The sequence below is a fragment of the Caenorhabditis elegans genome, chromosome I, assembly GCF_000002985.6.
Source record: "Caenorhabditis elegans chromosome I".
Classification (NCBI taxonomy): domain Eukaryota; kingdom Metazoa; phylum Nematoda; class Chromadorea; order Rhabditida; family Rhabditidae; genus Caenorhabditis; species Caenorhabditis elegans.
In genome coordinates, this window is record NC_003279.8 from 5,519,542 (window position 1) to 5,535,913 (window position 16,372).

Genomic DNA, 16,372 nt, shown 5'->3' on the forward strand with positions numbered 1-16,372 from the left:
TGTTTACATAATGCTGCCGTCAAAAGCAGCGTCCATAAGCATACACCTCATGATTTTCTCATTTTTTCTCCCGTATTCATATTTTCTGTGTTTTTTTCAGTTGAAATTTAATGTCTATGTTATCGGATAATGTGAATTGACAGCTTTGATTCTTTAATACGTTTTATTTGGCAACTTTTTCTCTATAGCACACTCTCTTACTCCTGTAATATTTCTTACCTGTTCCCTTATTTGATTCACGTCTGTGTCTCTTTCAAAGTTTGTTCTCTTACTCTGAACTGTTTGAATAGTAGGGGATGAAAGAGAAGGAAAATTGGAAAAGAAAAGTTCATTCGGGCGGACTTCACAAAAATTTAAAAAGAAATTTAAAAATTGTTCATTATGAAAGTTTGATCTATTGAAAATTAATTATTTCATGCTTTAAAGTTTTGATTTTAGAAATTGTAAAACTGAACGACTTCCAATATTGAAACAAATTTGCAACCGTGGTTGCAACCATTCAAGTTTTTTTTTTGAGATGTCAAAATTAATAATATTGTTCTTTGAGATTACTTTTTTACACTTTTATAGTTTTCTTCTGGGTTTTGAGAGTTTGAGAGTTTAGAGAGTTAATGTTTATTTTTTATGGATAATATAGCCAAAACTGTATCACAAATTCATTTAATTACTTTTTTTCTAATTGGAAGTTCCAGTACAAAAAAAAATGATTAAAATGAATCTCTCCAGCTGTCCACACAATTCGAAATTTCTCTTCATGTTTCCCACGCTTTTCAATCAAAATGTTCGTCTTCTTTTCCAAAATATTTTATTTTTTCTTTCACTGAACTTTTTAAAGTCCAATTTTCAGATATGGGACCATTTTCTGGTCTCTTTCTCTTGGTAATTTCCACCTTGGCACAACAGGATTTGTCATGGAAAGCCGACATTTTTGCTTCAGATAGGGAAAATGAAATGGCAGAGGTATTGTTTAAATATCGAATTTGACTACATAAAAAAGGGAGATTGAAATTTGAAATATCTAAATAAATTAACTTTGAAATTCTTTAGATTAAAAAAATTCCTGTCAAAGTTTTGGGAAAGTGCCAAACTTTCGAAACATATAAACTTTTTGAGAAAGTTGAAGCACTCTTGAGCACTTATTTTCGAACCCCTACAAAATTTGAATATACAATTATCAGGATGTAAAATATAAAATCCGTAGAAAATACAATCAATTTGGTGGACTTTCAAATTATGGTACTGAGCAATTGTAACTTTTTGACTGTAAGTTTTAAAAAATTAAACTTTTTGAAAAAGTTTTCTATGATATTCAGTTATTAAAACTATAAACCTGAGTTGAAGCAATTACACTAAGCGAAATTTTTCAACAATTCTGAAACTTAAATTTGACAAATTGTCACAACTCTGACAGAAAGTTCTGATGAACCCAAAATTTTTGAACTGATTTATTTAGATGTAAAGTATATATTATACCTATTTCACATATATTTTGACAATCTCCTCTCTGTCTCCATCTTTAATATTTTTTGTTACAGCAAGATGCTCTCACTCGCTACTTTGGAAATGATAAGCGTAACACTACATTCTTTCCAACATGGGATACTATGAAAGCAAAGTGAGTTATAAATATTTTATTTTTTTCTGAAATTCTATAAATTTTTTAGAATCGGAGACTTCATTAATGTGAACTCGACAAAGCTAAAAAACCATAATTATAACGAAATGACGGCATGGCTTAAGGTTAGTTATTATTAGAGATTTTTGATGACCTACTTCTCGAAATTTTCAGGCGACTCGCCTCAACTACCCAAACATTACACATCTATATTCTGCGGGAAAATCAGTCGAAGGAAGGGAGCTTTGGGTTTTGATAATTTCTGATAAACCAAAAGAACACAAGCTCATGGAGCCCGAGTTGAAAATTGTTGGAAATATGCATGGAAATGAGGTACTAGATTGTTCAACTTTAGTAGTTTTTAAAAGTTTAATTTTAGGTTGTTGGTCGTGAAGCCGTGTTGTATCTTGCTGAAATTCTTTGTCTTAACTATGGAAAAAACAAGTATCTTACTGATGTAAATCCTACAATCTATTATTTACATAACTTCTTTTTGTTTCAGCTGGTGAACAATGCGCGAATTCATTTAATGCCATCAATGAATCCAGATGGATATGAAAAAGGATTTCCAGGAGACAGAATTTCTGCGATGGTATTCTATTTTTGTTGAGTTTTTGTCGGTTTATTCTATTGTATTTTCAGGGTCGTGCTAACGCGAACGATGTGGATTTAAATCGAAATTTCCCAACGAAATTCGAAAGTCATCGAGAAACATCAGGTGGTTCTGAACCGGAAAAGTAAGTTTACACTGAAGTTTTCAACTCCGTACATCTTTTCAGGGAAAATATAGCTGTGATGAAATGGCTTCAAGCATATCCGTTTGTATTAAGTACCAATTTACACGGCGGAAGTTTAGTTGCAAACTATCCATATGATGATTCAGTAACTGGCCAAGATGGTATTTATACTGCTGTGAGTTTTGATTCGTTTGAAGGATGATGTCTGATTGTGTGAGTACTGTAACCTATCTATGCCCGGTCGAGGTGTCCGGTCTTAACCAGGATTTTTTCAAAAACCCAAAAAAAAAAAAAAATTTTCGAAATTTTTCTGCGACATAATTGGGATTTTTTTGGTTCAAAAAACCAAAAATGTTGTAAGGATCCCTTGAACCAGAATTTTTCAAAAATGGTAGCCTTTAAATGAACCCTTAATTATTACCTATATGTGGTAAAAATTTCAATTCAAATATTATTTTTTTGTCCCATCCCTGATCTTTGCTTGTTCTTCTCAACCTCTATCAAGACAACACATTCATTTATAAACCGAATCGAAAATAAGCTACTTCACAGTCTTCTCCGCAGTTTCCACGCACTGCACTATCTGAAATTCATTTTTTATTGCTATTACTTGAATTTTAAATGTTTACCGAAGTCATCGAGCATCGGTTTTCCGGATCCGCTACAAAAACCTTCTCAGCCACTAGTCGTCGAAGTGCTTCCGGTGCCGAACTCGACAGTTTCAGGAACTCTCGTTTCTTGACCTAAAGTACAACTTTTTTGTTTTTTTTCCGGGTTTAAGAAGGAGCTTATGCTCAAGTACCTGAGCTCGAATAGTCTGTGCATTTTTCCCATCGTGAGGCTGTTGTCCGTTCTCGTAGATCTCCCAGATCACACATCCAAATGAGAAAACATCAGTTTTTGGAGTGAAGATGAAGAGTTCTAGAGTCTCCGGTGCCAAGTATCTCACAGGAATCTTGCAATGCTCTTTCATTTCATATCTATCCGTTAATTCAGCCAAACCAAAATCGGACACTTTTGGCTGAAAAATAATTTGATAAAGTCAAATTTTAACCGCGATGTCATACAGTTTTATCTTCAGTGAGAAGAATATTGCGAACTGCCAAATCTCGATGTAGAATCCGTTGAGAATGAAGATATGCAACACCACGAGCTGAACCTAGTACGAAGTTAATCTTGTCGGCAAGAGTGATCGTTTTGTGATTTTCTTTGAGATATTCACGTAGAGCTCCGTCTGAAATTGTATTTTTGAATTCCGAAAGTGTGCATGGGGATTATAAAATACTCGAAAGTGGCCAAAATGCAAAAATATTTAGATGGCTGGAATTATGCTAGGTTAAAAAGATTCTCAAATATTGCGATTTAAAAAGATCTCATATCCCTTTTGCGAGATTCATGAATTTTGGACAGTTTCAAGTACTCCGAACCCATAGCAGGTACTAACTCACTCGAACACAACTCAATCATCAAATACAATGGTTCGCGTAAAACTGCAACTCCATAAGATCTCAAAACATTCGGATGATCCAATTTCCGCATGATTCTCGTCTCGTGAAGCAATTCTTCAACTTGATCACGTGTCACTGAATCCGCTGAACTTTTAAGCATCTTCACAGCCACCTCCACCAACTTTTTCTTCGGATCTTTCGTGGTTAACCGACCGACTCGAACTTCTCCAAATGCACCTTCTCCAAGTTTTTTCGCCAAAAGTTCCGTGTCCTCATGTTGAAACTCCCATTTTGAGAGGCTGATTGGGTTCAAGAGTTGGAATTCTCCCTGTGTATTGTACATTGATTCAAATGATAGTTCACGTCATGCCAACTTACATTTTTATGAACTGCTGAAGTTCCTTGATAGTGGGAGAAAAGGTCTTTAAGTTTCACAAGCCAATGGACAGAGTCAATTGAAAACTTTCCATTGTTTGTCTTGATAACCAAGTTTCGATTATTGGACTTTGCTGGAGACAGAGCTTTTCCTTCTGAAATTATAGCAAAAAATACAAGATTTTTAAAACTCAAAACAAATCTAGATTGGCTTCGCCCATATCTTGACTGTTGACATCAAAACTCACTGCAAAGAACTGAGATCACAAAGACTTTCTGCATTGTACTCTTGTGACCCTTCGTCCTCTCAACACTTTTTGCCAAGTTCTGCGCTTTGTTCTTCTTGTCTTGATCATTTGATGGTGGAACCGACAATCGAACCAACCAGTCACCAGGATGCTTCAGAATCTGTGCAGCATCTTCTCGACATATGTATCCATGGAAATTCGGCATTTTTGTGATGTAATCTTCCATAGCTTTCAGATCAGCTTTCAGCGTTGGTTTGCTACTTTTCCAAGACGCCCCATATGTCGATGCAGATTCTTTGGTTGTTTCCTTTCCTGCGTCAGTTTGTGGAGGGGATGACAATGACTCTTTGTCGTGAGCTTCAGCGGAAGGTTTCTTCTGAAAAAAAAACAACAATTTAAATTGATTTGGGGATAAAACAATCTAGTTTTTCAGTTGCTAGTTAGTTGTTCCAGATTTCATATTTTACTAGCTAAACACGGCCATCACATGGCAAATATCTTGCAACTCTTTCAATTACGTAGGAAAAACTTTGAAAATAAGAATTTGACTTGCCTTGTCGCTATTCACATGTTTCCCACTTGGGTCTCGATTCGGCACTTTTGGTTTCTTTCGAGGATGGCTTCCTCCTGGCGGAATTCTTGGGTTAGATGGAGACTTCTTCAGATTGGGCTTGTTTCCAGCCGGTTTTTGATCTCGCGACTCCTCTGGCGGCTCCACAGATCGTTTCGGGAGTTTTCCTGCATGATATACTTTGTTTTGTTTTGGTACTAAATTTGATATAAGCTTTCAAAATATCACAGCCTCTAGAAGAGGTAATTATATTCAACCGAGGGGTGACGGGCATATTAAATTGCCCACTCAGCGCCCTTATGTGCAATTCGTTCTGCTTTTCCATATACGAAAAGATGTTCATGCAACTCCCTCAAGCAGTTTACATTTCTAACACGTAATGGTATTCTTAATATTCACGTGAATAATTGCAATGTTGTCACACGTTTAAATATATTCCAGTTCCGTGTATCTGTTTTTGACAGTTTCACCCAACAGGTGGGGCCTCCGTTCTCATCTTAATTTTACATCCTACTTTTTCAGAGCCGTTGAGGTGTAGGGTTAGTCTGGGTGTTTCCTGATGATTTAAAAAAGAAAATTTAGTATACCTGGAATAGTCGGTAACTTCTTTTCCGGTGGCGCAGTGGTCTGTTCCTTCTTATTCGTCGTCTTCTCCTGCTCCTTCAACGAAGAATCGGCGTCATCTTGTGTGTGCATCTCGCGGCTCTCGTGCCATGGAGTCGTTCCCTTTCTAGCCATTTGCTTGAATAGATTTTTGAAGAATGATTATCTCAAGCCAGACACGTAGAACTTTTTAATTAGAAATAATTGGTTTTTGGTGAATTTGCACAGAGTTGAAAAGATAATTGTATAATTATCGCGTGGTGATTCGAGTTCACGGTAAATTTGATTAAAATAACACTGATTTTTCAATACTGTGTTTGAATTTTCTCTAAATTGAGTAGTCGTGCCCACTTTTGAATCAAGTCTCAGTTTGGAGGAAATTCAAACAGGGAACCTAGTCAAACTTTTTTCAAAAGTGGAATTTGTTATTCTTTATCGACTTTTCCGATTTTCTTTTGCAGTTTTCTTCTTAATTTGTAAAACAATATCAAACATGCCCTAATGATCTGGAAAAAAAAAATTTCTCTTTACAGTAGCTTACTGAGATAAGGGATCCGCTCTGTTTTTATTATTTTAACTTGACCAAGCTCTTATCTTTCTGTTTTTAGTATATGAAAGAAAACGTTAAATTACGAGAAATGGTCTTGTGAGGGCGCATACTGCTCTTGTGATTTATGAGAACAATTCAATCGAAAAATTTTTAGAGTGCGGATGACAAGCTTTTCGTAGAGCTCAGCTATCGATACGCCAGGGCTCATACCAAAATGTGGAAAACTGGAAGAAGGTTATAGAGCCCAAGATTTTTGTCAAAAACTATAAAATTCATGTTTAAGATGTGGATTATCAGCTGATGGTGACAATTTTATAAATGGAATCACAAATGGAGCCGGATGGTATCATTTGGCGGGGGGAATGCAGGACTGGCAATACGAGCACACGAATTGTTTGGAAATTACTATAGAGATGGGTTGCTTCAAGTTTCCAACTGATGATATGATGCCAAAGTGAGGTTTTCAGGAATTCTTACCGTAGAGTGTTTAATTTTTCCACAAAATATCCAGGTTTTTCTGCGAACAGTAATTCGACAGTAATCCTAGACTGTAAATCAGAGTTATCAACTTTTTGGCGTATCTTTACATCAAAAACTCAAAACTATGATTGTTAGTGTATATTTTCCATTTCAGATTATGGGAAGAACACCAATTCTCTTTACTCTCATTTCTGGAGATGGGATTAAGTGGAGTAACTGGTCTTGTCACTGACAGAAATAATAATACAGTTGCCAACGCCACAATATCTGTTGATACTGGAAAAGATATTATATCAACTGAAGCTGGAGAATACTGGAGACTTTTGCCACCTGGCGATCATCAAATTACTGTATCAGCACGTGGACTCGAATCTGACACGTTTACAGTCACGATTGTTCCAGGAGCACGAGCTGCTCGGCATGATATTACTTTGCTGGCTTGTGGCGATAATGAAACGGTCAGTTAATGAGATATTTCTGCTAATATGGAATTGGAATTCACATACATATTTTTAAAGATAAAGTGTATTATTCCAAATGGAAACAATTTTTTCAGAAATCAGAAATGTATATTCGTGGAAGAGGAAAGAATTTGATTGCAGTACTCTCATTTGATGATATGTGAGTTTTCTTTGATTGAAAATCTTGTAATGTTTCATCAATATTAGCGGAGGAAAAGCTGTCGACGAACTGGCTCGTCTCACTTGTACAGGAGATTTTGTAATCGATAAGGACGTATCATTGATGCTCATTCCAAATATGACTGGTGAATTGAAAGGAGTTAGTTTTTTTCTTTTTCCCATGTGTGGATTACTTTTAACAAGCTTTTTAAACAACTTTTTAAAAAAGTTAAAATTGATATGTGCTTATACAGTCAAGTTCTGCGCTTTCAGATAATTTTTAAAGGATTTCTATGAATTGTTATATTTTTCAGCGACTCACTGACTTCGACCCGGCAGCAGTATTGATAATCAGTAAGGGAATCGTTGAAACAGCAACATTCAGTGTGTCTGAAAATGAGCCAAAACTATTCGACAAAGCGAAAATGGATGAATCTCTTCTAAAAGCTCTGGGCAATTCAATCCAATGTGAACGGACATTATTGGAATCAAAGACAGCAATGAGAGTTGATGATCTTCAATTGAAGAAAGCTTTTGAATTGGGAATATCAATTGGTTGCGATGATACGAATGTTGAGAAGAAGGCAGCTACGATTGGAACAATTGCTGATGTGAGCAATTTTTTAAAAAAATATTTAATATGAGAAGTGAAGCGTTTCAGATGATCAAAAACGAGTTGATAAAGGACAGTGTGAGTGAGTTTTCTGTGGTGCCATCTGCTCATCCAGGAGATCACTTTACGCCTGATCAAATGATTCATGTCACCAGGTAACTGAATAACCAGAAAGGAAGGCTTTACAACGTGTATTTTTACAGCGCTGCAGTTGCGGAACTTGAACGCAAAGAATGTGTTCAAGAAGTTACACGTGGACCGAGCAAATTCTATTTGATGGGATCCGGAAAACCACCATACACACTGATTGCTGCAGTAGAAAAGGTTTTCTCGAAAAACGAAGTTTCCTTTCAACTAGTAAACCAAATTTTTTCAGAGAACCGAAGCGATGGCCTATGAAATGATGTCGACCTATTGTAATCCTGACACCAAGTCGGAGTTTTCAGATATTTTGGACGAATCCACATTGGTATTCATGCCGGAAATCCCGCATACTCAGGTATGAAGTATTCCTCATAGTTACAAAATGGCAGCCTGTCCTATAAAAATGTGCTTAATAATTGGTATACAGGCAAGCTAGGCAAGCAGGTAAGCCTGAATATTTAGCTACAGTACTACTCATTCTAACTAAACATGCTTTCAAAAGCCATAGACTGCACTTGTCTAACATGTAATCTGTAAAACTAGGAGATTCTCCGGTTCTAAAAAATATATTATCGTACAAATTTCCAGTTAAACTGTCACGACTATGACACAATTTCCCCGTTCAAACTACTTTTCGATGATGCAATTGCCGCGGTTCCTCAATTAGATTTTGTGATAATATTGGCAACTGGTGGAATGAAGGTTCGATATATTAATGATACACTTGGAATCGGAAAAGTGATTGCTGAAACTTATCGAACAAATCATGATCTGATGAAAGCAACTGATCAAGAGGGTTGTGCAAAAGGATTTCCAAATGAAAAAGAAGCGATTCGAGCTTTTTCATGGAATGATAATGCGTCAAGAATGGATAAATCTGGAGTTGATCGTTAGTTTTATTACCAATTAGATAACAATATTGTTTCAAATTTCCTGGAAAAGCTTGCAACATCACATTTATTTTTTCATCACAGTTGCAGAACATTTTAAGTAATTCATCTAATTTCAATATTCCAGATGCAACTGATAACTTGGACGCGCTTCTTGTTCAAATTGGATGTTGCTATGAAAATATGGCCAGTGGACATCTGTATTCTGAAAATCAGAGAGCAATAAAAACAGCATTAATTGAAAGAAGTCGTGGTGTTCGAATAATTGGTGGAACTGATGGAATGAGTGTATCAGTGGATCATATGCATAAACGTTTACCACTTTTGGGTGGAAGACGGTTTGTTCCTTTACCAAATGGAGAACATTTGGTTAAAGTTAGAACGCCTGGTGGGCAAATGCATGCACAATTTGCAGTTGTGGTTAGTTTTTGATCGGAGTGATTTTACAATGATTTTAAGGGTGTTTAATGGATTGCTAAAAAATGTATAAAGATGTAAGCCGCATACTGTTTTAGATTTTTCTATTAAAATAATGTTAAACCTTTCGTTTTTGTGTGTGCTACTCGAAAAGGAAAAAAAAAGATTTGAAAAATTTCTTGAAAACGAAGAAACCAATATATGGGCGGTGGTTAACATTGCTTTATTCTGTGTTAGATTTTTTTCCTTTTTCCAAGAAAATAAATTTTTTAAAAAGCTTTCCATATGTTTATCATCAAAAGTTTTTAAACAGCAGTTTTTGGAACAATTCTATGTCCTTATCTCGCTGAAAATTATTGTTTTTTTTTTCAGATATCAGATCGAACTCCAACTGTTGAAAAATTTGTTGGAGTACAATCATCAAATATGGTTATAATCACAATTGCATCAATTTTAATGATTATCTGCTGCACATTTATGTGTCGTCAAAGAGTAACGTCCGTCCTGAATCGGCGAGGTTTCTTTAATGGTATGCTGAAATTATTTTTAGCTGATTTTATTCCATTTATTTCCAGGAATGGGATCGAAAGGAGGATTCGAAAGAATTCCATTGTATAAATCGGATGATGAAGATGAGGATGAAGTGTTCGATTTGCAGAAATTATGAAATCATTTAAGATTCAAATATCTGACTGAATGGCTGGCAACTCTTTCAAAAAACGGGTCTTTACTGATTTTAGTGATTCTTAATTTATGTTCCTGTAGATTCCGATGGGTATTTAATTATTTTTTTTAGAGATTTCAATTTGAATTTTAAATCTTGTGATTTTTCTTGATGAACTGGTTATATTTAACTTCTTAATGTCACTCTTTTTGATGTGCTTTCCAATAAAAATACAACTCTTCCACAGAAATACAAGCTTTTTCTCATAATGTTTTTTGGAGAAAACCCCTCAAAAATCAACAGTTGAGTAGTAATCTTCTGTTGGATTTAAGGGATTTTTTTTAGAACTTACTCAAAATCCAAATTAACGCAAATTAACGCAAATGAAATTCGCGATTTCAAGCTCAAATGTAAAATCAGGGAAATTTTTAGAATTTTTTCAAATAGATATTCGGATTCAGGGGCAAAGTTGGATTCAAATAAAAATATTTCCCGAATTTCGGTACTCTGTCGATACGTAACTTTTCGTATTTACCTTAAACGACTTTGGTATTTTGTCAATTTTTTTAAAGCAAAATTTCGGTTTTTATAAGTTTTATAAGTTTTTTTCCTAAAATGTAGTTGCGTATGTATTTTTTTAAAAGTTAAAAAGTTTTTAAAAAGTGTATTTTAAAGTGTAAAAAAAGTGTAAAAAGTGTACCAAAATTAGTGACTCTGGCCGTTCACCAAAAATTCGCTTTTTTTTAATTTTTAAAATTTAAAAGTTTTTGAAAGTTTCTCATTCCGTAGAACTTACATTTGAGCTAAAAAAAACTTAGCTTTTTAAATAAATCCATAAACGAACTTTTTTGATTATTTCGGTTTTGTTTTTTGGTTCATAATTATTTTTTAGTCGGAGCCCCGGTATGCATGTAGTGAAAAATTATTAGGTACGCACGCCTAAAAAAATAAAGACTATGTTGTGTTAATTTCGTAATAAAAACAGTTTTTTCTTTAACAATTTAAACTATTACTAGCTTTACATATTATTATAGTTCAGTTTGCCAGGAAAATTGTTTTCGCGTTTTTCAAAGACAGTTTTGATGTGAAACGAAACGGATATTATTAATATATTTTATTAAATTCACATAGAGTTCTACAAGTTGAATTAAAAGTGATCGATTGTCACTTACCGACCTAAAAATGTTTGATTATAACTATTTCTACTTGCAAAACCCTATATAACAACTCAATTATTAATAAAGTCAAATCAAATTTTCAAATATCGCATATGGATTTGTACGAAGTAGCTCAGGCCATAAATTATCTCTTCTTTGATTTTCAGTCGTTTGTTCTGAACACCAGAAGACCTTTGGGTGTTGATTTGTAGGTGAAAAGGTTCGAGGACTTGTGAAATCAACGACTGTACCCCATGGAACTTCTTCTTCAGTCGGCAAATTAGCAATTCTTAATTTGCGAAGCTCATCTTGAAGAATCATAATTTGAAGATCTCGTTCCATTCCCTCTTTTCTCAATTTTCTACTCCAATTGCATTGGTAAAGATTGAAAATTGTCTTTCTCTTCAGAATTCGCTCGTACTCCTCTCTAAACTCGAGTTGAATTCTTTCCATGTAGTTCTGCTGACGGACGGTTCCAGCACAGTTTCTCGGAATTTCCAACAATGGATCCGCGACGACAATAAAACGGCAATCCTTTGGCATTCCATTTTTTGGAACTCTTGTCTTTGACCATTTCTTTTTCAACACGTTTCCATGTTTAATCGAGATCCAATTCCATTTGAAACTGAAATGTAAAACATGAGTTATTACATAACATTCTCATATTCTCTTTCAGTATGGCGAAAAAAAAACGATAATTTTCTGATTTTTTTTAAAATGAATTATATGTAACTAATTTTACAGTGAAGAAGTGGTGCTTACTCATCTAACATAATCAATCGAAAAATTTTGTACTAGTTTTATATTGTAATATTTTTTACATGTAACTAGTTATGTATTTTTATTTTTCAGTTAAACATTTCAGGGGTTGCAAAAATGCTCTAGTTTGTCAGAAAAAAGTGGCAATTTGCAAAATAATTGATTGAAAATTTGTAAAATCTAAACAATTTTTGGGAGTTGTTTGTTATGATTTTCAGTTATCTTAAACAGGTAAGTAATTATATTAGACCAGATGCTGACCGCGCCTCCGGCGCATCCAACTGGTTGGAATAAATTTCAAATACCCCTTGAAAATAACATTGAAATTTTGAAATTAATTTGATTTTTTTGAAAATGAAAACCTGCCTACATTGGACGGAAGGAAACTCTACTGTATATATAGTAAATGATGATTACAAAAATCAAAGAAATATAAGAATAAACAAAACTCACTTGAACTCTGAGTAATACTTCATGAATCCAATGAAAAGCACAGCTAGACTGCTTGTGTTCTGATTGAAATCGAATGCTCCTTTTTCCAGAATTTCAATTTTCAAGTCTCTTTTCATATAGTTGTCATCCTCCACGACTATATCACCATTCAACTCGGGAAATATTTCTTGAATGTTTAGAAGAACTTGAACCGCTGGAAAAACCATAATTTAAAGTTTGTATGTTTTGTAGTAAATTGTGCATACTCTGAAGATAATGGATGAGCATCAAACAGAGGGAAAAACTGTTGAGCCGTCCTCTGCTGGCTCCTTCGACTCCACAACTTGCCGCCCATGCTTTCATCGCTTTGCACAATAGTGGAAACCTTGTGTCTACTGAAAATAATCAACTATTAAAAAACTGATTTTTTTTCCTTTTGATAAAACCAATTAGAACAGATTTGTGAGCTATTAAAGTTAAGCCACGAGGTGAAAAAACTTATATATTTCAAGAAACATCTTGCATAAAGTTTTAAGAGAGTTAACTTACATTGACTATAAAATGCCAAAAGCTGAGTGTTCCGTTTTGAGGTATCATTGTCGATTGTAACATCAATTGATACTTTTGTTTCCGCATGCATCAGTTGAAGAACCGGAATCTGAAAATTGGTCCAGTTTTTAAAAAATAAATTTAAATTTTGAAACTCGCTTTTTTAAATTATTTATAATACAAGTTTATCGGGATAATATTTTCCGCTGAAATTAGTACGGCTGAAAACCGGTTAGAACTGGGTTGGTTTTAATTGGAAATCTTCTAGTTTGAAAATTTTTCTCAATTTTGCCCTTAAAAAAATCCCCAATATCGATGTATCTACACTTTTGTGCGGGAGAAATGTTAAGCAGACATATCTGCATGCCTTTGTAGTTTACATTTATTATTATGTTTTGTTTCTATTAACTTGTTAAGAGCTCATTTTAAAAAGTCGGCAGGCAGTTTTGTATTTTCAAATATTTCAGAAAAAAACGTACGTTTCCTTTTTGCACATAAGCCTTCGAGAAGATTGTGTAGTAACAGCTGAGTTCTTTTCTCAACTGCATCAATTTCAAAAATGGATTTGCACCTTCCAAAGTTGGAACCTTGACGGTAAAATCAATATCAGAGGAGAAGATGTCAACTCCGGCAGGATATGATCCAGTGATGAAGCATGTCGAATCTCAAAATGACTTTTGGTATTAAGCTTTTATAAAATGTACTCTGTACCTGGATATTCTTGTTTCATGACCGCTCTGAATTGAGCTGCTGCCTTTCGAAGAGGTTCTTGATGATGTGTGTCGACGAAGGATTCGATTTCTTGATTTATCTGAAAATGTAATTGTTTTAACTATAAAATTCAATTTATCAAGAATCATACATTTGGGGGCAAACTTCTAGCATGACAATTTATCAAAAGCTGTGCTCAGACGAGTTGCCAAGTTGGCTAAAAGGAAGTTGGTAGATACGCTTTTAAACAAAATTGCCAGTTTGGCAAGAGTTTTGCAATTTTGGCACGAGGTTGTAAACGAATAAAATTTGAAAGTTGCTAAAGTTTGGTAGAAAGTTTCGCCCAAATGTTGAGTAACTGTTTTCTTAAACTACTGAGTTTCAAACTTACTCTGTGCTCAACGTATGTATTTTCAAATTCGAATCCCTGATCATTGGAAGTTCCAGCCTGCTGCGTGATCTGTTGAAAGCTCAAATTTGAAATGGCTTCAAGTTTTGGGCATTCTGGAGCTTCAGGACAATATAGTGCAAGGGGGGCTGGACCTCTGGGTGTGGTAAGTACTGATGCATATGTTCTTGGAGCCATTTCTGAAACAAATAAAGATGGAGAATGTAGAAGAATAATCGGAGATGTTTTTAAATCAGAAAATTATGCAAAACATTTACAGATTGAATGGATAAACAAAAATGATGAAAAAAGTAGAGCAATGACAAGGTTGTGTACGTAAGACGCTCTATTCATCGTCTCTTCATACAAATATCGGTTTTACGAGTAACTGGAGATGGGAGGCAGTGTGCTCCTCCTCCTTACCAATACAGAATTGCCCTTGTGGGATGTCCAAGGGTCAGTTGAACACAAAATAGTGTACTTGGCAAGAATAAGGAGGATGACACAGCACGGAAATTTTTACAGTTTATAGCATAAGGACGGGTCATCACAGAATGTTTTTGAACATTTCTTGAGAAAAAGATTTATGTATGCATAGGTATGTAGGCTTGCAGGTAGGTATGAGAGCAGGTCGACAATCATGAAGGTACACATGTAGGCAAGCAGGCGGGTACGTAAATATAAATAGGCGCCAGACTTCCCGCGGCTGTTTTTGTTACATTAGAAAATGTATCGATGGGTAGGTTTTTTACGTGGATCGACATTCTACGAACTTGATCACTAATTATATTTATTTTGTTTTTTTTTTTAATTTCATAATAATTCACCGAACTCTGAGAATGCCGGCAATATGAAAAAACAATCCCGAATTTCCCATTTTCCAAATCGGACGCCGGATAGGTAGGTTCGTAGGTATAGGCACGTACGCAGCAGGCAGAGGTTGGACGGATTCCTACCTCTAACTTGACGCCTAATAGAAATAGAGTGCAACAAGTCAAAAACAACTTACAGAATTTTTTTGGAACAAAAAGTGATGCGGCTACTTTTCAATTCAGTGAACTGATAATGATATCATTGATGAGTATTTCTAATCAGTTGAGAAAGTACGACCTATGATGCCACGTGACAATATTGGACACTATAAAAACTGAAATTATTAAAAGGGTCCCAACTCTCCTAGAGGTACGCAGAAAAAAGTTTTTTGTGACATCAAAGGTCATGTCATCCTGAAAACCTTCGCGGGCACAAAGATACGTGCTCCGACATGCTCCGACGGAGGCACTCCAAATCGCAGTAGCAACTTTAGAATTTCCGCTATAGATGGAACAGAAGCATCAAGTTTCAAAAACACTTCTTAAAAAGTAAAAATATGTTTCATTGTTCAGTATATTCTTTTTCTGTGGAAAACATGTTTGATAGTAGACTTGAGGTTGCCACGTTTTACTGAGGACAAAAAAGAAAACGCAACGTTTCAAAACGTTAAATATGATCACAGAATGTTCTCGAAGATGGTTCACAAATTTTGAAAAAAAATAAAAAGGGGGAGGGGAATGCAAATAGGAAAGGTGCATCTCTTACGTGTTAACCAGGCTGGACGTTTTTGACAGTCAAACAAAGAATCGATTTTTATTGTTGGGAATTCAATTTTTCTCAACAAAATAAGCATCGTCCGACGCAAGTGAGCAAAGGGGTCTGTTCAGTATCACATCAAAACACGAGAACAAATCGATAATGGCATCAGAGGAAGGTAATTCGAATTGAGGTGAACAGGATCCAAAAGAAGGAAAGAGATTATTCAAATTGGTATCAAATGTGAACAAAAAGGGCACCGTTGAGAGAGAATCGGGATTTTATGAATGTTCGTTTGGGATTTCTGGTTAAAAAACGAAATTGAGTGAGGGAATAGGTGACAAGCAAAATGGAGTTGAATTGATTTAAATGATCTATGTACATGCGTGACGCACAATTACAAATACATAAAAAGTGTTATGCATGTTTTATGTTAGCACCAGCGGAAAATTGATTAAAACCACTTCTGTATCGCTAAGATTAAAGGGGTTTTTTAAAGTCATATTTTGTCAGTAGACACATATACGGCTGGCATCTTTTGACTAAAATATTATATTGTTTGATAAATAATCAGATTAAACTTCTTAATCTAAGTTTTTTCCACAATACCGAACTATTTCCAAAATCAACACAGAAGTAACATTTTAGTGGGTTCTTGAACGCGTTCTTACAGAATTCAAGTTTTCTTATATGCGCCAGAAGTTAAATTTTAAATTTTCAGGATCTCAAACATTATCAAGAAATTGATGATACGCTGGAAAAGTGCGCTGGATATTTAGAGAGGGAAGTTTTGAAGGCAGAGATAAGAGTGACTACTGTTAAATAACAAAAC

General features: G+C 34.9%; 3 protein-coding genes across 3 annotated transcripts; 1 reads left to right on the top strand and 2 right to left on the bottom strand.

Moving 5' to 3' along the window:
* The first annotated feature begins 847 nt into the window (after positions 1–847).
* cpd-1 (Peptidase M14 domain-containing protein) lies at positions 848–10,222 on the top strand. The gene is made up of 21 exons (NM_059218.8): positions 848–960; positions 1,536–1,615; positions 1,665–1,740; positions 1,790–1,948; positions 1,995–2,072; positions 2,118–2,207; positions 2,258–2,352; positions 2,395–2,527; positions 6,302–6,381; positions 6,431–6,601; positions 6,782–7,085; positions 7,184–7,248; positions 7,296–7,407; positions 7,562–7,858; positions 7,909–8,015; positions 8,064–8,184; positions 8,237–8,359; positions 8,593–8,893; positions 9,022–9,314; positions 9,684–9,840; positions 9,887–10,222. The coding sequence occupies exons 1-21, from the start codon at positions 850–852 to the stop codon at positions 9,976–9,978; spliced, it is 3,045 nt and encodes a 1,014-aa protein (NP_491619.2). The 5' UTR covers positions 848–849; the 3' UTR covers positions 9,979–10,222.
* F59A3.8 (Tyrosine-protein kinase) lies at positions 2,851–5,799 on the bottom strand. Its single transcript, NM_059219.5, has 9 exons — positions 5,582–5,799; positions 4,977–5,161; positions 4,424–4,799; positions 4,179–4,330; positions 3,801–4,128; positions 3,420–3,586; positions 3,155–3,373; positions 2,982–3,095; positions 2,851–2,935 (listed from the first exon to the last, which is right to left on the bottom strand). The coding sequence occupies exons 1-9, from the start codon at positions 5,730–5,732 to the stop codon at positions 2,894–2,896; spliced, it is 1,734 nt and encodes a 577-aa protein (NP_491620.2). The 5' UTR covers positions 5,733–5,799; the 3' UTR covers positions 2,851–2,893.
* Positions 10,223–11,074: 852 nt separating the features above from the next.
* Positions 11,075–15,108, bottom strand: pup-3 (PAP-associated domain-containing protein). The gene is made up of 8 exons (NM_059220.5): positions 14,981–15,108; positions 13,975–14,171; positions 13,584–13,683; positions 13,352–13,536; positions 12,873–12,981; positions 12,590–12,718; positions 12,345–12,537; positions 11,075–11,757 (listed from the first exon to the last, which is right to left on the bottom strand). The coding sequence occupies exons 2-8, from the start codon at positions 14,167–14,169 to the stop codon at positions 11,220–11,222; spliced, it is 1,449 nt and encodes a 482-aa protein (NP_491621.1). The 5' UTR covers positions 14,170–14,171; positions 14,981–15,108; the 3' UTR covers positions 11,075–11,219.
* Between the last annotated feature and the right edge of the window lie 1,264 nt (positions 15,109–16,372).